General features: G+C 31.9%; 1 protein-coding gene across 5 annotated transcripts; it reads right to left on the minus strand.

Annotated features, from left to right (window-relative positions):
* Nucleotides 1-406: 406 nt before the first annotated feature.
* LOC105247882 (alpha-sarcoglycan) lies at nucleotides 407-26,202 on the minus strand. Of its 5 annotated transcripts, none has more exons than XM_011252336.3 (11): nucleotides 26,065-26,190; nucleotides 17,919-18,046; nucleotides 16,443-16,582; nucleotides 16,193-16,368; nucleotides 15,901-16,002; nucleotides 10,731-10,905; nucleotides 9,965-10,206; nucleotides 2,559-2,630; nucleotides 1,870-2,013; nucleotides 957-1,025; nucleotides 407-881 (listed from the first exon to the last, which is right to left on the minus strand). In XM_011252336.3, the coding sequence occupies exons 1-11, from the start codon at nucleotides 26,169-26,171 to the stop codon at nucleotides 857-859; spliced, it is 1,380 nt and encodes a 459-aa protein (XP_011250638.1). In that variant the 5' UTR covers nucleotides 26,172-26,190; the 3' UTR covers nucleotides 407-856. The 5 variants fall into 5 exon arrangements, with proteins under 5 accessions (XP_011250638.1, XP_011250643.1, XP_011250644.1 ...); XM_011252341.3 differs by lacking the exon at nucleotides 26,065-26,190 and adding an exon at nucleotides 20,895-21,232 and having other exon boundaries at nucleotides 408-881; XM_011252338.3 differs by lacking the exon at nucleotides 26,065-26,190 and adding an exon at nucleotides 20,740-21,230 and having other exon boundaries at nucleotides 409-881.
* Nucleotides 26,203-26,232: the final 30 nt, after the last annotated feature.

Genomic DNA, 26,232 nt, shown 5'->3' on the forward strand with positions numbered 1-26,232 from the left:
AAATATAGTTTCAGTCGCCAGTTTGACAGATAAATAATTTTGTAGAATAATTTTTAATACATACACACACACATATATATACATATATATATATATATATATATATATATATATGTATGTATGTATGTATTAAAAATTATAATAAATATAATAAATATATATATATATATATATATATATATATTTCGAAAACTAAAATTATTTCATAGAAAAATATGCTTCTTTTTTCCTAAGTAATAGAGTGGGTAAAAAAACAAAAATTATTCATAAATAATTCGTACAAATTAGACAACAGATTCTGTGAAATAATGAAGTGAAATAATTAATCCAAATTTAAATGCTTATTCTTAATGTGATAACTAAAATCAAAAAGCACATCTTTAGAACTGTAGATTTATTTCTTCAATATACTTGAATATGCAAAAATTCGTTATGTTACATTTATAAGATACATTATAATGTGCATTACGATTATAAGATACATAATCACATTAAATGTTATGCAATTTATTTGATTGTTATATAATGCGACTAGTATGTATATAATGTACAATATATTATTAAAAAAACTCTTCTCTATATATTTGCAACTCGTCTACTACAGATTCGTCTCGTTGAGACATGTTTCGAGAAATTTTCCAGGCGCAAATTAATTTGTCAAAACAAATGACGCAAATGCCTGCTTATAGTTAGCAATAATAAGCGACGCGCGCATATTTAATGTCTGATTGAACTTGCAAATTTCAAGTCGGTTTCGATGAGTTAGTAGTCCTTGGCCTCGAAACGTGCTGATTGAAAGCCACCCGCGAGTTATATTCGTTTAGCAAAACCACGTTTTCGCGGGTTGCTCGTATAGTCAGAAATCGGCGCGTAAGCTGGTACTGTGAATCATAAGTGAATTAGGTACACGGTATATTGCACACGCAAAAATCGCGATTCAGAAATATTGCACTTACAAATTAGTCGGCCCGGTGTAAGGGGGCGGATTTGGGCGAATGTATGGATTGCAACGTTCGCCGGAGATTCTGAAAAATGACATTTATTATAATCACGTGCATTCAGGTAAGATTTAAACCGCCAACTAGTGTATAAAAAACAAAATAGAGACGATCTATTGATATCTTTAAAACATTTTTAACATTCTTTTTAAATGACTTTTCAAAAAAAAATTTGTATTTTTTTTATGACTTAAATTATCCGAAACATTGTTTTTTTTTTATTCGTGCGATATATAATTTTTTTAACGTATTTGGTTTTTGCGTAATATATTTGCGTTTAATTTAGTAAAGAGTATTTATAAAGACTAAAGAGATTCATTCTTTATATTTGTAAAGAATAAAGAGATTCATTCTTTATGCGAATGTCGTTGATTTATTTTTTATTTTTTCTTTTACTGGAAATAATTACAACGTTATATATTACTATAGCACGTGTACTCGTACGTTTGATTAATGACTTGTCTGCGAATTATGCACGCGCATTGTTTCTTTTCTTAGGAAATGATGTCCTGCTAAGCTAGAAATTGCTAATCGCAACAACACGATAATTTGACTTTTTTTTACACGTTATCTAAAAACTGAATCTATTCTCCGAAGAGAGAAATTCTGGTGCAAAAAGAATAGGATATAAATCATCATCATAAATTGATTATCGATTATTTACGACCATCAGATTTCCAGAGATTAAAAGCGATATAATTTGCATAACTTTGAATTTCATTGCAAGAATGTACATGATGGCGAGCTTTATATTTAATTTATTACTGATAGAAAATATGATAATTCATGTAAAATAATTCTTTTTACAATGTCGAAAATTAATTTAAATTTGTCGAAATTATATTTTTTAATCTGCGATCTAAATTTCTACCTTGGACTTCGCGACAGAGAATCATTCGGACTCGATGGTTGAGCTGACAGAGATTTCAAAGTGCCTCTTTCCGACATGGCATATTGTACCATTTGTATTCCGTTATTTCCAATTCCTTCTACTGGTGTAGCTTCTCGTTTTTCGCTGCAAAAATAAGTATATAGCTTTATTAAAACAGGATTTTATTTAAATTCAGAAGGCCAATACTTGATACAATATTTCACAATTTGAATTTATTATTCGCGTTTATTTGATGCGATAAAAATACCATTAGGAATTTATGAATAAAATTAAAATTCAATCTTGATCGAAAACTTATTGATCAGCTATAATTTTTTATCGTCATATATAACACATTACAAAAATATTATTAATCTTCAAAACAACTTTTAAAAGAAGCTCGTAAATTCCAATATCATTAAATTTAAATGATAGTTTGTTATATGATAAACATGCAGAGAAAGAGAAAGAGACGATAAATTAAAAAAGCTTAATATATGAGGAAATTAATCAGAAATAAATATATTCATTTAAACTAATTAAAATGATAAAATCAATTAATTTTTTATCAATTTGTCATACTATGATTCACACTCACCAAACAAAATTAATAGTGTTTTTAGTGATGTTGCAACAATTAGTATCCAGTAAAAATCTCAAATAAATTATTTACTCAATTGTAAACATACCTAACAGGTTGTTCCTTTATAAGAAAAATATTAAAGAGTTCGTCAAAATATTCATCTGACCCTGGATCTGTCCTAAGAAAATAAGATATAAATATCTACGTTTTTTCGTCGAATATTTTTAAAAATAATAACTGACTAATGCTAGATGCAAACACCCGAGTGATTTAACATTAACATTTGCGTCAATCATAAATTATAATAACCTAGATTACGTAATATAAACTATATAAATATTCTTACAAAACATGACTCTTATAACTAGATAATAGTATATTATTCTTTTTTAATGACCAACATTTTAATTATCATTTACGTCAGAATAATCTCGCTTGCAAACTTCGAAGACAAAAACATACACAAGTGTAGTAAAAAGATGAAGAAAAAATTACAGATATTTAGATATTTAAATGGAAAAATTTAAACAAGTCTTTAAACAGGTTTTTATAAATAACATCTATATCTGACGTTCATTTGCTATTAAAATAACATTAAATTACCAATCTCGCAGTAAATTATCTAGACATTTAATCGGCTATGTAATATTCCAATCATTCTCATCGACGGTGAGAAAATATTACAATAAAATGTCATTTTAATTCAAAAAGTTGCTTCAAAATTTTCCTCAATGTTTGTATAATATTAATAATTAAAAATTAAATAAAATGTATATAATATTAATATAATATTAACATATTATAATAATTAAAATTTATATAATATTAATATAATATTAATATATTGTGTAATAATTAATATTTATATAATATTAATGTAATATTAACATATTATCAATGTAATATAATGAAATTTTGGGAATGTGCTAAGGATCCCTGGAATTTCAAACAGGAAGAATACATAGAAGATATGTATCATTTAATTAAATTCTCATCGCAACTTGACGTTCATATGTTATATTATAAAATAGGAAGAAAATCGATAGAACATGATTAAACGAACAGCTGGAAGAGGGGTAAAACCCATTTGTCGCCTAATTATGAGAAAGACCTTCCGTTGCGCGACAAACTTTTACGTTTCCATCCGAAAGAAAAGTGGATTCTTTTTTTTTGCGGGCTGCCGCAACCGCCAGAAATTTTTTATGAGTCATATCGCGTCTATGACGCGCGTGAGTCCTGTTCCTGTTTGCACAGCGCTCGTATTATCAACCGCGTGATTACCTTGATCGCGCTCGCGTGGATCACGACACGGTTCGTCGGAGGCCCTTGGGGGAGAACACGAGCAGCGATCGCTGGACACGAACCCGGAACGTGAAAATAAACGCGCACGCTCTCTCCTCGATTGTAACTTCAATGAATCCCGATTTCTTTCCCCTTCCTCTCCCCCTTCCCTTCCCTTCCTCGTGCGAAATGAACACGACTACGTCAGTGTTGCGTCAATCGTCGTCACGTGTAACACGACGTAATTGACTTATTATCGCGACGCGCCAATGAAAATTGTTACGCCCCACATATGTACTTGAAGACACGCACTCGAGCGTGCGACGTGCGAGTGCGCTTTGTGGACAGGGTCGTCTCCTCTTTTGCAAACGCGCCCGACCCGATTAAAATTCCGCTGTATTCCACTTAATCGCGCATCTCCATTTATGGCCACGGAATTGAATTCGAGTTGGAATTTTCAGCGACGATGCATGATTTCGATAGGAGAAAGGCCACTATCGCGGGATCTTTATTACTATAGATTAAACATAGAATTGGCATAATGTAAAGTCACTAAAATATGTTTTATAATATAAATTATATATAAAATTTATACATATAAAATATAAAATAAATATATAAAATTATATATAAAATTAATTAATTATATATATAAATATAAAATTATATATAAAATTATATAAAAAATATAAAAAAAATTATATATAAAACATATATATAAAATTATATAAAAAAATTATATATAAATTATTCTGAACGAAAATTATTTATAAAAATATATAAATTGTATAAAAATAATTCTATAGAAATGTTGTATTATCATTGATAATTTATTTTACCAAACATTTGATAAATATTACGTTTAATAACAGATATACTTGTGATGAGCAAAATAAATTCATAATTATTTTCTTGACGTACCTCGCGTACATTGATGTTGTTTATAAATTGCTCAAGAGTTTTAATTCGCATTATGAAAAATATTGACATTAAACGATTAGATTAGATGATTTCGCGTATCATTCTCGAATATACATTATCATTGTAAGATTCGAAAAGTTTTTGATAAATATTTACAATAAATACTGATATTCCTTGACGCAGAATGCCTAATTTAATCAATGTTATTGAAAGTTACGTATATTGTACACACATTACGTATATTATATTATTGCGTGCAAAGCATTTCGCTGATAAAATAATAAAAAAAATAATAAAAAAAGATGTTTGCAAAAAAACTTATTAATGTATTAAATTATTCATAATACATTTGAATTTTAATTAACCATTTGAAAATTATAAGCCATAATATTAGAAACAATTGATTTGATAATATATTTAATAATTTTGTAGCATGATTTCAGACGAATCAAATGATACTGTCTTATAATAATTTACGTAAATACATCTCATACAGCCACAAAAATAAGAAAAAAATAATTTAATTCTCATCAGCGTCCAGAAAAATTTATAGTTTCATGATGGCACTTACATGATAACTTTGTAAAGTGGCTTTTATAGTCGTTGTAAACATTATTTCCGGTCAGTTCACGCCTTTTAGTGGTAGACGGCTTATGACGGCTATGACCAGTAATTGAAGCGTATAGCTGATATAGCGTTACATCATTTTGTGAACTTGTACATATTATTTGAAAAAATAAAACACTTATGTATGCTATCAAAAATAAAAATAATTTTTCTACTAATACGTTAAAGTGATGTATCCTCACACAATACACATCTAAAACATCTAAAACATCTTTCAAATATCTTTTAACTTCTTGTTTTATGTGTTTATAAACATATATATCAAGTAATATAGTCAAATTTGGTCATAAATATTCTTTTATCTTTCCCGCTGTTTGTCTTCTAAACAAATTTTTACTCAAATAGATAAAAAAGAAAGTTATAAGAATCAAACCATTATAAGAATCAACGCATTAATTGGAGCGCTATTCTTGAGATTTTAATTATTATTTTTAAGAAAATCAATTATTTTACAAACGGTTTCGGTCTAATTCATAATAGTATAATAACGTTTGTAAAATAATATGGATTTTCTTAAAAATAATAATTAAAGTCTTAAGAATAATATTCCAATTACTGCATTGTTAATCTTTATAGTTTTCTTTTTTCTTTTTTATCTTTATGTTTCTTAGAAATGGAATATTATTTTGAGTATTTTTAACATAATCATTTTAAACAATATGTCTCAAAGTCTCAGTTTAACATTCTAAGAAAAGTTAAAGTGAATCTACAAATAATCTTGAACTTTGACTTGCAAAAATAACCAAATTTACTAAAATCAAATGTTTCTATTACACATAATTTAAGTTAAAATAATTACTATTATATGTTAATGTCTTCAACATTTCTTACGAGTTATTGTAACTATTTTTTCATATAATTCTAATTAATTTGTATGTTATTTTTACATTACACTTAAAGTCACAATAACAAAAATAAATGTAAAGTATTGTGTCAATTATTTAACATTTTTAGTTTGTCAATAATTAACATACGACGAGTAAGTTATTTTAATTTAAAATTTAGAGTGGACTTTCTGGGACATGTGAAAAATGTTATAATTAACATTTTATTTTTTACTGTGTAATTGGAATAAGACTTTAACAAGACTTCTTTTTTAAGTCGGAAGCTACATTAATGATTACTTGAAATCATTTGCCCAATGAAAAATAATATTCAATGGAATTCATTTTTCCATAACACGCATTTTGCAAAATAACAGCGTTTCTTTTTAACACGTTGATTGGATCGACGCATTGATCGCGATTATAGAATGACAAAATCCAGAAGCAGAAGCGAGAATACAAAAGGCAGGCGGTGTTTACACGCGGGAGTAAAATTAGCACGCGGTGCGCGGTCGCCGATCGGCGGAAATCGGCGTCGATCGGCGACACGTCGTTCTATTTCCGCGCTTACCGATAAGCGATTCCGTTGCGTCACATCGATTTCGATCGCGTCACACACAACATCTGACCGTTGATCGCGAGGCACCGATCACTCGCGGTCACTTACCCGTTCGTCGTACATATGTACGCAAGCAAGCACGCATGCACGTATGCATGCGTACATGCCACGCATTAGTTAGTTAACATATGTGTGTACACGCGCGGTGTGAAAGAGACCAAGTGTGCGAATGATAGGTAGCATAGTGAGAGAAAGGGAGAGAGAAAGAGAGAAAGAGAGAGAGAGAAAAAGAGAGAGAGATCAGCTGTTACGATTTCGCGCTGTCATCGTCGTGACTAGACATGGCCATTTGAAAAGAAAGGTATTGCGCCTTTTTTTAAATACATAACATCAGATATCATGAAGAATCCGGCTAGACACTAGCAATATTATGATATATACATGTCGTATCGTCGTCAAAAAATTAATGTAAAATTTGCGACTCCTTTTTCTTTTTCTATTATTTTTTCGTTCTTTCTATTTTCCTTTGATTCTTTCTCTTCTCAGTTCTTATTTTCTATTCCTCATCACAGACCATTATTGATATTACTGGTAATTGAGTATTACAGCTAATTGAGATAATTATTAAACAAAACGCCGATAAAAATGATCACTGCATTCTCGAGAATATATATTTGAAAATATTGCAGTTAGACAGCTATTTCGATTTTAATTTATAATAGGCTACTGTGAAATAATGGAGGTGGCAATTAAGAAAAAAAGGCGTGCATAAGAAAGAAAATTTCAAATCGAAAATATTATAAGCAAGAATGTCACCTTTTACGACGTTATCAATTTAATTGCCGTTAATGATCGGAACCCAAACAGGTTTGACGCTCGACGAACTAAAATAGTCGTGTTTTCTTTTACCAGTTAAAAAAACGTATTTATACGCGCCACAAACATGACGCACGCAAATACGTTCATAATAAGATCATGTTTAAATCGGTATTATATCACATGGTATTATATACAAGAATCTCCTATCCATATCTATAGTCGCTCGCAACCGGTTATTTATATCGCATAAATGAGCTATACACATTGCATCCCAATATATATACTATGTAATTTTAATCTTTTTACCGCCTCTAGAAAGACACATTGTTCGCCTCTTTGTCGCGACTCATTACTCGCAAATTAGCCGACCCTGAATGCCGGTTTTTATTTGCCTTGAGCTGCAAATAGAGAAAACTGGAACGTGATAATATATATGGCAAAATAAATAGCTCCTAATCTTTTCATATACGTGTATGTAAAAAAGTGCTGAAAAATATCATGCGTGCAAATTTTGTCTCTAAATAAAAAATTGCACCATTTTTTCGGCGAAAACTTTGATTGAGTGTCTCTATTTCAAGTATTAAAATTTCTAACGATTAAACATTAAAAATCGTCCAAATTATTTTTGTTTTTGTCTCATATAATATTTATCTAACTTTAAATTTTCGTTTAAAATATTTTCCGATAATAGTCGACCACTTTGTATGCGAAACCTGTATATAATCGTATAACAATCATTTTTGCATCTCATACATGTGTATTATATAATGACCGATGTAATTATACACGTCACAAAAGCTTCCGTCTGCATATATCGAAATCAATTTTATATTCGCGTAAATTTTTTATTTACTCCTCTTTCCGTTCCTTTTCGCGAATGTCATTCATATCTGGACGGCCTTATTCTTTTCTTTTTTTTTTTTTTTTGCCAATGTGACATGCAACAGGTATGTTTCATCTGGCGATTTCTTCGCGATATTCTGCAAATCAAGGAGAACTACGATTCCCGTGTTTTTTTATTTTATCGTTAATTAGATTTATATTTATAAGTATGTATCATCCATTTAATATTTATAAATGAATCATCTGTTTTTGCGTATATAATAACTATGTATACATATAATTATTATATAATTCTTTATTATACCTAATTTATGATTTATTTATTTGCTTTATTATTATCATAAAATTATTTATCGGGATACATTTACTTTATATGATCTTTGGACTCGTTAAAACTTTTCGCTGACGATTTAAAAATTAACGTTTTACGCTATTTCTACCTGTCTAGTCAGACTCTGACTTGTGTATTCTTCGTTTTCATGATGCGTCATGCACAGCAAATGCAGCACGCATATTTTTTAAATTTATTTATCGAGCATTCATAATTTTAAGCGTTTCGATCGTGCCGATAGACATATCAGATTACTTCTACTTATGAATGAAATGACACATATAATAATAATAAAGACGCAACAGCTTCCTACTTTCTACTGTCATTAAATGAGTTTCATTAAGTATTGAGATTTTATCGGAATTAATATATATCGCACACAGAAAAAAATAAGTGTCAAATCATAACTTATATAAACTTATTAAACTAACGCGTTCATTGATTCGTATATACGCAACAATTTATAATCTTCTTAGAAGAATTTAATAATTTTAAATTTCAACAATATTATAGTCTTATTTTAATATTGTAATTGTCATCTCAAGAATATATACTGTAATTATATAATTATATAATTATATAATTATTTAATTCTACTTTAAGAAAATTATAATCTTTGATTTAAACATGTTATTTTCTATCTAACATTGTTTCTTTTCCATTCAAGAAAATTAAATCTTAATTCATAAGAATATATTTTTTGATTGAATTATATAAAATGGCTTTATTTAAGCAATTATTCAAGCAATTATATTTTTCCTTAATTAATATTATTTTTCCTTAAATAAAACAAGAATATCCTTTTTTCTGTGAAGACACCCAAACAATAGTTTTTGTAAACGCAATCAAATTAAAATTCTTCAATGTTTATCCTGCTGCAACATGATTGTTTCAGCAGGTTATGCATGCATTTCCTCAAATTACGAAGTACTCAGATGTAATCTTAATTTACGCTCAATATAAATGCTAAACAGGAAATAATGTTATGTTAGTAATTATCCATCGCAACTACAGATAAGAAATAAAGATACCCTTGAGAGAGATACGTATGACGTCAGAGCGTTAAAATTGACTGGATACGATCAAAGAGAAGCGGAAGTAAAACACTGAATATGAAATATAAAATGACGAAATCTACATTAAACGAAAAGAAAAAGAGAGGCATAAAATACGTAAGCGTGTTGGTTTTCATAAAAGATATAGGAATGTGCGAATTAAAAATAACTTTTCCGGAATGCAGATGGCCATCGCGTTAAAGTAGCTCCGACTGGTTCGCCTCCGACAAGATGTGATGAACAAACGCTTACATTTTCTCGTGATGCAGACAGAAGGCGGTGCTGAGCAAGGCGCCTAACACGAGGAACAGGATGACCGGTATGAAAATTGTGATGACGATTTCCTTGAAGTAGCTCCTCGTGGGTACGCTGGCTTTCGTCGAACGAGCCCAACGCCATTCCGTGTGCTCCGAGATTCCTGACGAAGGGAGTCCTACGACGCTAGGACCTCGCCGAGCGCTCTCGTGTTGCAGACTCTGCTGGTCCTCCTCTAGCTAGAGAAAGTAACTATCGTCTCAACCATCACGAATAGTGAAGAAAATATCATAAAATGTTGGAGGCTGTGCGCGATTTTCGGATGCGGATTGCGATATCTTGCGCGAGATCATCAGATGTCAGATGGGAATCAATCGATTACGATGAGTCTGCGGAATCAGCATTTGCGCAAGTTAAGGATGTTGGCGCGATGATTGAAAAAATAACTTGAAAAATACACAATGACGATAGATGACGATAAAGTAAAAGCTGCATTGTCATCGTCGATGTATTTGGAGACGTGCCGAGTTCGCCTGAGAAGATAGATATATCAAATGCGTGTACACTGATATATGATAACATATTGTGTCATGAGTGCATAATTTTTTGGAAGGCAAATAATACAAGTGAGCAAATTATGTAACAGGCGGAGTCTTCAGATTCTTTAGGTCTTCACTGATGAAGAGACACTCTTCTCTGGTTTATTATAACGTGACATAACAAATGAGAAAATATTGTAGCGCAGTTTGATCAATTAACTTACTAATCTGAAGGAGCACCAATCCAATCTGAATTCAGCCTCTCGGAAGAGAATTTCCACGCTGGTTCTCTTGAAGTCTCTGGGACACGATGGCATTTTCCAAAGTGGCTTCACTTCCTCCTGCAATTCGTTCAATTCTTGCGAGAACGGTATCGTGCTGCCCAATCTCACGACGACTCTGAAACAAGAAAGCTATATTTTATTCTGTCCTTCGTATGGTTAGGACGACAAGGATTACAAGGAAGGACTATTAGGAGGTGTAATAATGTGAAAAACATCGAGCATCGATCAAGCCAAAATTCACAGGCATCAAAGAGCTATCGCTCGTTTTATTACGAACAAACTTTGACTCTCAAACAATCAGACGAATCATATTACGATATTCGCTCTACACAGTACGTATTTGCGTCATTCCCGTCAAGGATTCTTTTAAGTAGCACGCGTGGGACTTTTGCCCGTAGCATGCATTAACAATTAAATGCAGTGAGCGCACGCGAACAATTGCTCCTTGTAAATTATTAACGCTGTCGATATAAATTAATATTGTATTCCAAGAAAATTATTATTAATCGTCGCTTTCTCGCCAGAAATATTTTGTTCCAAATATCTATCCCGATCTTGCTTACCCGAGAAAAATTATGGCTAATCATATTTTAATGATTTTATTCTCATCTTTTTTAATTGTTATTGAATAAATCTAAATTTTGCTGAATATATTCTGCTAATTGTGATAGACGATAATATAATTAATATTTCATAATATTGAGCTTTCTTGCGTGCAAATAACAATTTAAAATTAATATATCTCGCAAATAATGTCAAATAACAGCCCTCGAGGCTTTATTGCGAATATTTAGTTGATTTTACGCGAATATTAATCCATCATGTATAAGGTTCACCTAATCAATTAATATATAAAAAAGATTAATACCTGTTTGCTAAGCATTTTATATATAACATTTGTTTCTATCGAAAAAGTAATTTCTTTTTCATAATTACTGGAAACGTAGCACAGTCAGATTCAAATTAAAAATAAAATTTATATTTATTTTCACATTTTATCTTGAAATTATACTTTGAAATAGTACGTGACTTTCCAATAATATATTATACGTTCGTACTCGAAAATTTACATTGATAAACGGACGGCGAAGGCAACGTCCAATGAGATCCCGACGATCTTGCAATCGTTACTCCCGGTTTTTATGCTGATACGCGGCATTGATATGGTGCACTGATACGAATCGAGTGCACGAGGTGGCTCCTTAGGCGCGGCCTTATCACTTGTGGAAACAAGTCCCCGCCAGTCAGTCAGCTAAATGTCCCGAGCATGACGAGAATGTCGCATTTATGTTGGGAATAATTGCCGCTGGCACTGTCGTTGGTGTCATCGTACTTCGCGCGACGCAATAAGTCTAAAAGTGACAACCGACGCGTGCAATCGATCAGCGTAATCGATTTATCTTGATCACGAGGGAGATTAATCGTCTCGCTATCGTAAACGCGATTTCGAGTCTTCGCTCGGTTAAGGTAACACCTTCAAAATTTCATCCGAGAGACGATAAAGGGTCAGTCTGGTCTTGGCCACCGAACAAGTGCTTAAGTGTTCCTTATTTTTTTTTAATCTATTTTTAACAAATCAAAATCAAGAAGTGCACGCGGGTTTACGATATCGATCGATTGATCTCATCACTCGTGGGCGTAACGAGGTTTCGAACTTTCGCTTGATCGCACATCTGAGGTGATACACGTGCTTAAACGCCACTTCGACATTGATGGGACGTACAGGGCGCCGGTGATACGTTGGTGATTCACGTGAGCGACATACGTGGGTGTCACGCCGAGGTGTGAAAGAAGGTAACTTCGATTGCTCGAATCTGTCAAGCTCCATACAGTACAGAATATTGCAATATTGCTGTAATGTTACAACAATATTAATAATATTGCTGCAATGTTACAACAATATTAATAATATTGCAATGTTACAGCAATATTAATAATATTGCTGCAATATTGCAAATGTTGCTGCAACGTTGCAACAATATTAATAATATTGCTACAATATTCTGTGCTGTATGGGACGTGTACATGTATTGCGTGTTATTGGAATAATAGCGATAATTCGTAGTAGCGGATATTCTTGACTTTATTACCGTTGCCAGCAGACACGATGTGTCGGGAATGCATTCGCGTTACAGATGTAAAGTCTCCACGAGACGTTTCAACGAGGGAGAATAAAGGTTTTTATCCGGACATGTCGAGCATCGCGCAAAAAAGGAGACCATGCGTCACGAATAAAATTAAAAGAGAAAAAGCATTTCTCACAATGTTATATTTTCCTGTTTTTTTTTTAATTATTGAATATATCGATGAAATATAGTCCGGGAACAATTTGTTATATTCTGAATATGAATATCTTATATAAATTATGTTTAAATTCAACGTTATAGAAGAGAAAATAATTTATTTCCTGGTTTATTTGTAAAAAAATTACCTCGCACGTTTCTCATGAGGATTGATGATTCGATTTTCAGTTACACGCGATGAATCAGAATCGTCGGAAGCAACAAGTGTTATCTCGAAAAAGATAATTAAAACACTAAAACGTATTCATTATTAATATTAATAATCGGCCTCCTGTTTTCTTTGTAAAAGATCGTGATGTTTTCTCTTTGGATTTAAGGCACGTCACGGCTTAAATATAAATTTCAGCTGCTTCATAATGAATCGATATCTCGTTGCAAAACTCTTTGTCCCGAGGTGTTTATCCAAACACGAGTCTATACATCGGGAATATATAATGCGTGTGTATCTTCCTTCTCTTTTTCGCCCGGCTATCCCGTCGTGTGCAACGATTTCGCAACGATTTGAATTTCTTTTGATGCGACACACGCAAATACGTTGTTTTTATGTCACATGTTGTTACACCGGAAGGAAGTCCACCCACGCCGCGCCGCGTTTCAATAACATCAACACCGCGTACGACTCGTCTCGCTCGTTCTGCATACGCGACGAAATTATTTTCCTCCGCGATTTCGCGTAAACAAGCGTAAAGATGGGCGGAACTTGAATCTCGAGATTCCGCAACATCGGTCGAAATTAAATTATTAAATTATTACGGGGAAAAAATGTGCTTTACACTTATGTAAACGCGGTTTTAATTTTTTTTTATAAATTACATTCGTCGGAATTATCCGTGTACGAGCTTTCCTTATTTTCTTCCAATTTTATATCTCTTCGATAACGCATAAATCTCGCAGAAAAAAATAATAATCGTTGCCTGTATCGATAATACGCGGTACAATCATCGATTATAGAAAATCCGCATCATTCAAAGACGCATTTTCCTGCGAAAAATGTGACTGCCATGAAAGCGAATCGCGTTATCAATGTACGTGATAAATTGTCCATGATAAATTGTGATCAATGATCCGTGGAATCAGAATCTTGGGGGAGTCACAGTACAATCCTAATCGGAAAGTCTGCAGGGTTTGAAATCCAAAGTTTATTCCCGAGAAATGCGTGAATAACAGTATCACTCAGTCCCAGATTCTATGGGAAACTACGGTTATTTTTACACAATGTCTTTGAAAAAACAATGTTTTTGTCAATGGATCATAGAACGTGGAAGAAGACGCGTAATAAATCATCACGATTTAATCGCGATGATGTAACCAGCAAGAATTTGAAATTACAATTCAAAATGGTTTGCGCAAAATTCTTTAGCCTGTTGATTGTTACGTAAAGAAGAGCTCTGGAATTTTATATTAACATGTACTGCATGTAACATCATTGATGTAACGAAACGCTATGACTTTGCTTTACGATTCTCGTGAAAATGAATTTAATAAATTGTAATTATTTGAAAAATGGAGTGCTTTGTAATGTATTTAGTGCGTAACGAATAGGGGATATTGGACGAAAATATGAAAAAAATAATAACAGACAGTACACAGTAAAAAAAATAAAATGTTAATTATAAATGTTAATTATAACATTTTTCACATGTCCCAGAAAATCCACTCTAAATTTGAATTTAAAATAACTCATTCGTCGTATGTTACTTATTGACAAACTAACTGTTATATAATTGACACGATACTTTACATTTATTTTTTGTTTTTGTGACTTTAAGTGTAATGTAAAAATAATATACAAATTAATTAAAAATTATATGAAAAAATAGTTACAATAACTCGTAAAAAATGTTGAGGACATTAATATATAACAGTAATTATTTTAACTTAAATTATTTGTAATAGAAACATTTGAGTTTAGTAAATTTGATTATTTTATATGTCAAAGTTCAAGATTATTTATAGATTCACTTTAATTTTTCTTAAACTGTTGAATTAACTTTGAGACATGTTGATTGTTTAAAATGATTATATTAAAAATACTCAAAATAATATTCCATTTCTAAGAGACATATACAAAGGGTTAAGTTGTAAAGTTGACATAAATGTAACACATGAAAACGTTGAAAATAATAACATATCAGTTGTATGTTAATTTTACATTGAAATACTAATCAAAACGTGGTAAAACAAGAAAATTTTAACATATGGACGCATAATTTTTTACTGTGTAACTGTGGTGACTCACTCTTCTAATGACTCTCATTTCTCAAAGTTTCTCGGCCGCAATTTGATTAAACATATCCAGCCTCCGATAAGAGTACGTACCTTCCTCCCGTCGAGTGCATAAACGATAGCGCACATAGATAGGAAGTAGCAATATAATATTATTTTAAAAACAACTGTGCGCCGCGGATGCACGTCACAAAGTTGTTGATCAGACGATTAGTACGTCAGCGATATCGGAGAAACTGCTTGATCTCGTTCTGACAATATCATTCTGTTTGTAATTTTAATTTACATCAACTGTATGAAAATTAGCTAATTATTTCAGTGAAACGATTGGAAAAGAAATCGTAAAGAAAAACTAACTAGCTTATTAATTTTTTTTATTTCTTCAATCATACTCTTTAATATATTTATTACGACTTGGTGATCGCGAATATTACTTGACAATTAATGATTAAAAATATTTTGTAGATCGAAAGAAACGAAAATCATAGTTGTAAGTTTTGTCACATTCTAAGATTCAGCAAACTCTAATCTAGAGGCTTAAGGGTTGAATTGGATTTGATAATCTCGAAAACGTGACTCACCCTTCACCTTCGCTGGGTCTCAGAGGTAAACGAGCTCCGAGCTCAATCGCAGACGCCAAAAAGGTTACGTACAGATCCGCGGCGCCTTTCCACAACTTTTTCCTGCAATCAAAACGAGTGGAACGAGTTTATCGCGCCGATGTAATTATCGAATTACCGCATATATATTACGTATGTCATTATCAAAAAATTCCCTTGTCTCGTCTCGAGGAAGGAAACGATAAATGACGTTCGCTATCGCTATCAAGGACATTGAAACGGGGAGAATTGAGTGTCGCTTAATGTGACAGACCTAAATATGTCGAGGAGTTTCTCGGTGCGATTGCGATCGAACATGTCCTCCACGTTGAGGTTGTCGATTTTCAGGTGCACCTCGTACTTTGTCAGATTCTCTTTCTCGAGTACGTTCATATCGAGCACCTTGTAGCGAGTTTCATAGGTGTGCTTATTCAGTCCCACAATCTCCAGCTGTAATTATCGTCGTAGTTACATAACATCGTCAATCGCGTAGCTGATAATATAGTCTGCTGATTGTTTATCACCTGAAAGTACTTTTGATCTTTGGGCGCTACGCCGTACAAAAAACCGTGATGATCCTTCTTACTATAAGTGTAATGTATCCATGATGGAAGATCGGGGGCGTCCCGCAAAGAAGGCTGATACGAAAATTGATCGGAGTGTCCTGAAATAAAATGACACGGATTATAAACGTTCGATATATTTGCATTGGAAAATGTCAGGTTAATTATGTAAGCACGATAAGGAAAGAATAAAAAGGGAATTTAAAAGAATTTTAATTATCGTATGAATATTTATGTAAGTTATACTATATGGATAAAAAATAAAAGTAGGAAAGATAAGAAAAAGCTAGAATAAAAATTTATCATATACAAGATATTTAAAAGACAGTAGAATAAAATTAATGTGATATGACAACAATCTTTAACGTTGATGAAAAAATATAACTAAAAATAGCAAAATAAAAAAAAATACATGAGTAATGTCTGCTCAAGTATCCAAATATAAATCGTCGCGATATAGAATCTTTAAAATCTGTCTAAGGTCCTTCCACTTCTTTTGAAGTGATTAATAGATTTAAGTTTGAGAATAAGAAATGGATTTTTTTTCATGCGAATATAAAAAGAGCCTCATTTAATTCAGGAAATATGACGTTATCTTTGCGAAACCGCGATAACTTTAATGGCTTGTTTCGTGTATCGCTGAAATTGAAGGCGCTGAATTAGAAAGTATCACGGTATGCGACAATGTTGCCTCTAAGGTTAACGCAACAACAATCTAGCAAGTAATCACTATTCATAACATGTCACGAATGACGTATGAAAACTCGAAGTTTATTTCGTAACGTGAAATGGATTATCCACGTCGAATAACTGTAATTACTTGATATTACATATCCTTCATTTTTGGAAAGCTCCAAACATTTAATATTTTTTTATTTTAATTCCCATAAAAGACTGTACGTTGGAAAAACTGTAAAAAATATCATTCTATACGAATTGTCAAAAATATTATTCTATGAAAATGTTTTCAAGATCGCATTTTTGTCTGTAAATAATCTTTATTGCATAATATTAATGCATGTGGGTAGACGCAAAAATCTTTCGTTTCTCTCTGATAAATGTATCAAGATAAAATTCAGACGTGTAATTAAATACTACGTAATCAAGAATTAAAATTATCTTTGCAGGGAAAAATTAAAGAGAGGAGAGAATCTTTAATTATTATTAAAATTATTATAAAATTCGAAGAGAAAGTAATATTCATATTTTAAAATCTCAGAATTTTTTAAAAATTGACGACAACATACTTATACCAAGAAAAAAATAAACTAATACAACTTAATATTTTTTTTCTTTTTTATTTTTATTATTTTTCCATTTGAATCAAAGATTCTTTAAGAGTCTACAAAGCTATTAATTAATAAAATACTGGAGAACCGTAAGATACTTTTGATGGCTAAAGGAAGCTAGAAGAAGTCTTAAATATATGTCTTTTACCATCTGCACTCCAGTCGAAAATCTCCGGTCTGATAGGAATGACAAAGACCTCCGTCATTAGAATGCTCTCGGTAGCGACGAAGGCCACCAACGTCGATAGTAATATTACGCTCGGATGCATGATCGTGCTGGAAAGTGTCAACGGGCGATGCCGATAATAAAAAGATTGATGACACGATCACGTAGACAATAAAAACTTTAGCGTTTTCGATTCGGCGATCGAAATCGCCTCGAGCAAATTTCAATTTTCGCGAATTCGTGCAGAATAAATGCATCAAAGAATAACTATTATATTCGGTTAGGAATAAGGAGTTTATTAAATGTTAACATACGTATAATACGTATTATATTCCATAAAAAAAGAGAATAAAAAATAATAATTTAATTGTCAAGAAACAGGATATATATTTTTTCATTTTTTTCACTGAAGATGGTCCAAAAAATGAACTGAAAAGATAATTAAAAAATAATTTTCATAAAAAAAACAATTAATTTGAATCTCAATTACTCCTGTTAGCTCTCATCTTATTTAAATTTATTTATTTTTAATTATTACATATTTACGTATTAAAATAATTATTTGCTGATGTTGCCAATCATTCACATTAAGAGCGTGCAATTTGTCTTTATAATAATATTTGAAAAAAGAATTTGTATTCCTTAGTTGAAATTCAGAATAAAGGAATCGGTTAGAAAATCGGAAATATCTAACATTCGTCTTTTGTAAGCATATCAAACGCGTTTCTTTGTGAAACGTGATGTCTCTCTGAAATTATATTTATGCGAAAACGCTACCAGCTTTCTTAAAAATAACGTGAGCTGCATAAAAGACGCGATTACAATGAAATAGCATGCGATTTACAGTCTCGTTCAGAGCGATTTTCAGCGAAACTCGTACACGATATATCGACGTCTGTCTGAATCAATGTTGTGATTCATGTACGATCGCATAAAATGCAAAAACCGCGACGCATCCTTTGGTTTTACAATTACTGTGCTCGCATTCAGCGGACGCGGAACGAGATACGCATAAAAAAATACCCATCATTCTTGACCGGAACGCACTACTCTATGTATCGGTTATTTCCGACAATTTTTGCAGGGGTTCAACATTAGTACTAGTCAGACGCGACAACGAAGGCTTTTGTTTTCGACGATACAAAGCCCAGTCTTTCTGTAATGAGTCGTAACAACAGCCTTTTGAATCACGTTGGAACTTTGCTCGCATCTTTCTCTCTTTATATCATGCATCATGTGTCTCTTATTCAATTATTTTATTATAAAATAGAATCTAGAACGATAAAAATACATATAAAGCGGAGAGTGTATAAGTTTGAAAAATGTTCAAGAATTTAGAAAATATCAAAATCGTTAGTGATTTTTTGTACAAGTTAGCTTATTTTTCTCATAATAAATTAAATAGATACAGAGATAAATTTTCTTTCAAAAAGAGACAAGATAGCATAGCACATCTTCGATAAATAAGCAATTTTTATAGTGCTTATATTTAAATAATTTTTAGTTTAAAAAAATATACAAATTTAAATTTACAAAATTACAAAGTAATTTTTTCTTCTAACGCTTCATGATACATTATTAGTCATACTCTTGCTCATGATACGTTTTAATAGCTATATTAGATTTACTCATGATATATTATTAGCTTTTAAATAATTATACTAGGAAACCTTGTAATTTACGTTTTTATGATATTTCAACGATATAAAAATATAATAAACTATATTTACGATACATTTTCTTGACTTACTGCTTCTCTTTTTCAAACACAATATTAACATACACAGTAAAAAATAAAATGTTAATTATAACATTTTTCACATGTCCCAGAAAATCCACTCTAAATTTTAATTTAAAATAACTCATTCGTCGTATGTTACTTATTGACAAACTAACTGTTATATAATTGACACGACTTTACATTTATTTTTACTTTACATTTATTTTTTGTTTTTGTAACTTTAAGTGTAATGTAAAAATAACATACAAGTTAATTAGAAATTACATGAAAAAATTACAATAATTCGTAAGAAATGTTGAAGACATTAACATATAATAGTAATTATTTTAACATAAATTATTTGTAATAGAAACATTTGATTTTTGCATGTCAAAGTTCAAGATTATTTGGAGATTCACTTTAACTTTTCTTAGAATGTTAAACTGACTTTGAGACATGTTGATTGTTTAAAACGATTAGTGGACATAAATGTAACATATGAAACACGTTATAAAAATAATAATATATAGGTTGAATGTTAATTTTAGTGAATTTTAATTGAAGTACTAATCAAAAGGTGGTAACACAAGAAAATTTTAATATATGGACGCACAATTTTTTACTGTGTACATATAATCTATCAAACGTTTCAAAGGTTCACCGATTTTTGCACATTGTAGAATAGACAAATTGCAAAAGAGAATACTGTACAAAATTCCAAATACAATGTAATTGAAAGACTCGTGATTTTTCTTTGAGATTTTACGTTCTACTACAACGATTGGGACATACAATGTGTGTTGAAAATCACTGACAATTTGGAAAAATTTGAAACGGACTCGGGAAGAGATACAATCACCGAAGGTGTAGCAACTACGCGAACAATAAACCTAAAAAGAGATCTCTAAGATCAGATGCAGCTCAAGCTCAGCGTCGTGATATTTCTGACTGTGTCGCTTTAATTTCCCAGCGGGTCGCGAAACGCCAGCGACGCGGTATCGATTATCGAAGGCCCGAATTTCCCTCTCCTTCCCTCTTTCTCTCTTTCTCTCGTCTCCAAAATCTACCTTCGGCGAATCTTACTTCGAAAAAACCCACTCGATTGACGCGTCGCGCCTGCAAAATCCCGCTGATTATTCTCCGACGTCACATCCTCGCCCTCGTTGACGTTGTCGTCGGTCGCGCGTGCGTTTCTATTACGCACTTATGCACATATCCGTCTACTCGAAGATACGCACACGTGCCGAAACTCACGGAAGCCGGGACCGTATGTCGGCGATGCAGACGATATCCGTCGACCGGGTCAATGCGATGCGCATTGAGGTGCAAAACGGCGGGACAAAAAGCGCCGACGCGATGAGGCAGCCGGAGCACCCGTTCACGGACACAATTAGACGGCGGGCGGCTTAGAAATTTGCGCCGGCACAATTCGAGGGTGATCGGCGACGACGGTACGCCGCGACCGAACGGGATGTTACGTCCGGGGATCGACGACGTCGGGAGAGAGAGGAAGAAAAAAAGCCCGAGAGGAGCGTAAGCTCTTCGGTTCACATGCGCAGCTGTAACATCGCTTCCGACTACACGCGCCGTCTTCAGGGCCGGCAATATTGTTTCTCGAATCCCGGACATGGTCTCGATTAATGTTATAAATAATATGGATATCGATATAATATTTGATAGTACGGTGTCCGAAAAATTCAATTAATAAATTCGTTTGATCGATCGTACACCCAATATTTCGTTATATTTCGGATAAGAAACATAATACGATGCCAATATGACATAATATGACAAGATATAATTAATTAAGTGTGATAAAATATAATTAACATATGAATAAAAATATGAATAATTAATATAATATTAATATAATATAATATAATATAATATTAATATAATATAATATAATATAATATTAATATAATATAATATTAATATAATATAATATTAATATAATATTAATATAATATAATATAATTCTCATATAATACAAATATAAGAATTAAAAAGCAAATATATATATATATATATATATATATATATATATATATATATAACGTATATACTTTTATAGTTTTATCTTTTCATTTATTCATATTTTAAATTTATCAAAATATTTTATTTCCTCTGCGATTAAAAGGAGATTTTATTTATCTATTTATTTTAAATTTAATTTATTATTAATTTAATTTATTTTAAATGTAAAACTATTCTATTTACTGTGCAAATAAAGAGATTGGAGAATGATTAATTATCAACAATTAGATAGATACTTAAACAGTTTTCAGAAACATTTTTTTCCTTTTACCGTGACATTTAAAAAAAAGAGATAATAGGCTTAAATTACACATATGGTTTCTGAATTTTTCCGCTTCTCAGAGGCAAGTACTATAACAGTACACTTCTATTTTTGTCGTTATCTTCAAACTATAATGAATCTCTTTCTTTCTCGTTTACGATCGCGCTGTCATAGCTTATTTTTTTCGTATATATTAAGAGAATTGCAAGCGATTTATCTTACAACAACATACACTCATACATTCTCTCTTTCGTATACGGATGATAATGACGTTCGTTGATTCGACCAATCAAGTTTCCAACAAACGTAATCGCTTTCATTGACGCAACTATTATTATCGTTTTTCATACATTTTGCCACGACACACTTTTATTAAAACTTTCGTCCCGCCCATTTTGACGTGATTGATGTTTGATTAGTTTTTACTCGCTATCTGATCGAAAACTCAGCGACTTCCAATAGCTAACAAAGAATCCGATTGAGCAAAAATTATCAACTATACAAGGCTACATTTCGTGACGTAAATCCACTGCGTCTTTCTTAGTGTGCACTTTATTTGGATTGTCTAATAATAAGACCTCTTTTCTTACAAAAGACTATTAGTTCCGCATAATTGCTCAGCAGATCTTATCTTTTTTGATCTCGGATTTTTATAAAATAAAGTTGATATGATTTATTTATGCATAGAAAATTATAAGTGTTGCCTTTTTTAACACGTACATTAATCTTGAAAAAGGGATACATAAGTAAAAGTTTTTTATGAGAATCTTGAAGAAATAATGTGTGTCAAATTTTCATTCGATCATTTGAAAGAATATTTCGCAATATTGTTTGCTTTCTATATCGAGTATTATCTCAATTATTATTATTATGACATTTGTTACGTAAAAAGATTTATTTCTTTTTGCATCAATTTCCGCATTTAAAACGAGATAATTTAGCTTTTAGAAAAAGGAATAAAACATGAAAAAGCGGTGAATTAATTAAGTAAATATATAATATTTAAATATATGTATATCTATATTTTTTATTAAAAAAATATATAACGTGACATATATATAACGCGAGCGACATAAAGGTTACATATTATAATAATAAGATTTTTATCGTTGTTTTAATTTACATAAAATACATAATAACTAGCTCATATTTTATGTAAGCTACCTTTAGCTTATATATAAAGAATATCGATTCGCATTTTTTTGCACGCTATAGAAACATTGTGTGTGATAAGAAACGCTAACAATAAGAAAAAATTACGTATTCTCTCGTAATGAATAGAAAACGTTGAAATGAAAATACAAGCGATTAATCAGAAAAAGAATATATTAATTTTTAAAATAATTTAACACGTCAAACGCATTTAAAATTTCAATATCTTGCTTTAGAGAATTCTAGAAACAATTTTCACGCAACTTTTTTAAAAGAATCCTCTATATCGAGTTATCGCTTCGATCCAATGTCATACGCAGCATTACATTAAACGCGCTATTGCACATATATATAGGGTGTTCTTAATAAGTTTTCTTAATAAGTGCGAAAAATTTTAGGAGATGATTCTTTGTCGAAAATTAAGGGGAGTTTTTTATATAAACATATACTCCTACATCCCTTCCTGTGGAGTTACACTCCTCCAAAAATTGGAGTAAAAATTAGGTTTTTATTTTTTTCTCAAATTTAGAATAAATTAAAGAAATGAAATTAAATGGATATTTTATACTAGTAAAAAGGTTATTTATTAATATTTTTTTCAGCCTCCCGTATTGTTATAAGGGGATGAAACTAGCAACCCCTATTCAATTTTTTATTAAAACTTTAATGAGCCGGAATATGATCATCTAAAAATATGCATTAAAAATCATGAAATCAATAGTTTTCATGAAAAAAAATAAAATACGTTATCGTGCACATCACGATGCTAAATAGCATAGGTTTCGAATTACGAGAAGTTAAATTTTAAAATAAAAATAAAATTAGAAATGTTGGGAAAATTGGAACAAAGACAAAATTATAATAAAAACCTAAAAAATAAAAACCTCATTTTTTTACACCCATTTTAACTAACACACAGGAAGGGATGTAGGAGTATATGTTTATATGAAAAACCTTTCCTAATTTTCGAAAAGAATCATCTGCTAAAATCACACTTATTAAGAAACATCCTATATATGTGCAATATATCGTATATGAGTAATCCGACATAGATTTCCTGAATTCCAATCGATATGAGGTACATGACATAGTTTCCCGAAGAAAACCTTCCCAGGATCGATATATTCTTGTCGCAAATTTAAAATTCACTCGTGAAAACCCGCGAGTTCCGAGTGCTTTCCGAGCTGTCATCGGCAATTTTCCCGAAGCCGAAGCAATGAGAAAACAATGCCATTACGATAACCATTCACCGATGTCCAGTCGCGCGTAAAAAATCTCGGGGCTTCTCTGTCATTTATCACAACCGCGTCACAAACCTGGTTGAACGATGCCAGAGAATATCGATCGATCCTGTATCGATTGGCACTGATATTTGGTAGCCGCGGTTGCGACACGAATATTTCACGACGAGTATCGATAAACGATACACCGTTGCCGGTTAAGCGTGCAATTTTTTTCTTTTTTTGCTCGTTTTCTGAATCACACGCTGATGACTTCGGTCTTTTTCTAAAATGAGCCAACTGATCAATTTGCTGATGAACTTTCCCCGGTTGCAATCGTTAAATTATACATCTCTTACGTTCTCAATTGAATCTTCCACGTATATGCATATCACCTATTTTTGTAGTATTAATTCATTCGGATAATGTCTGTATTACGTGAGCGAATTATTAGAATTACTCGGATCACGTAAATCATTTTTTTTTCTTATTCATATGAATTTTCAATTTATTATCTCAATTAAACTGAGAACTTATCCACACTATAAATAACAGATAAATAGTTATCAGTTAATGAAATTGGTATCTTTCTTATGCAATATTTCATCGAATAACAAATTTATTATATCTTTCTTATTTTTTAATAATCATCTGCAAGGATTGCTCGTGTTTTTTTTCTAATTATTATTCAAATAGAATAGAATTTTTTAACCCTTGGACATTATTTAAATATTCCTGAAATTGTTAATCAAAGTGTCTACAGCCAGAAAAAATATGAAAAATATTGAAATTCTTAGGAATCTTTTCTGGAACCCATCAAAATCAGGGAATTTTTATGGAATTTTATTGAAACTCGGGGAATTAAAAATATCTCCTTAATAATTTTGTTTTCATAAACAGTTAGCAAGACAAATGAATTATGTATGTTTAAAATGTATTATAAATATGGATGTTTGCCTTTGTTTATATATTCAATGTTTTAACAAAATATAAATGTGTAGTACAATTTTTTAAATGTAATGCAATTAATTTTTAATGATAAAAAAATGAGAATGTTACGCAAATAGAAAATATCCATCTTTCGAAAGCTATTCCATTTTTTTCTTCAGTACACTTACAAATCTAGTTACTTAAATGAAGCTTAAGTGGCTCTATTCTCCTCCTTATGATTGGAAAACGTATAGAATAAAAGAATTTATTTAAAAAATTTTATAAAAAAGATTTTATTAAAAAGATTCATTTTAGAAAGAACGAAAAAATCCCGAAGATATTCTCTTGAATAAAATATTCCCCCTGGAGAATTTCGAACAAAAGTGCCTCAGAAAAATCAGAAAATCTCGAGGGAATCTTCGCGAGATTCGACTCCCGTTAACGCTGTTAACTTTCTTTACGTTGGATCCAATTATCTTTCTTTATTGGAGTAAGACTCGACGAGAAATTCTCTCCATCGATCGGAGAGAAGATAGCGTCGAGCGGCGCCCCGCACGTGCGGCACGTGTTGACCAGCGGCGCACGTGATAGGCACGGCACTGGCTATTGACGTCCGCGGTGGGCGTGTCTTGCTCTGGCGGCCCGATAGAGGGATATATTTACCGCGCGTACACGGCTCTTCTCTCTCTCGTGCGCCAACGCGACGACGCAAGAGGGACCGGCTTCCTCTCTCTCTCTCTCTCTTTCTCTTCTTTCCTCCCCGCGCCCACCTCCTCCCCCGTCGATTGACAATGTGTACATACATACTTGCAGAGCGCGGCAGCGTTGAGGTCGGACGCGACGAGCGGTGCATCGCACGGTACGCGAGCACGGCTTCCTCTCGACGTGGTGGCTGACTCGCCTCCACCTCTCATCGTTGGTCCTTCGACCCGACGACATCGTGGCTATTTAACGTCGACGCTTTCCCCGAAAGGT

The sequence above is a fragment of the Camponotus floridanus genome, unplaced genomic scaffold (assembly GCF_003227725.1).
Source record: "Camponotus floridanus strain SB8 unplaced genomic scaffold, Cflo_v7.5 scaffold119, whole genome shotgun sequence".
In the NCBI taxonomy this organism is placed as follows: domain Eukaryota; kingdom Metazoa; phylum Arthropoda; class Insecta; order Hymenoptera; family Formicidae; genus Camponotus; species Camponotus floridanus.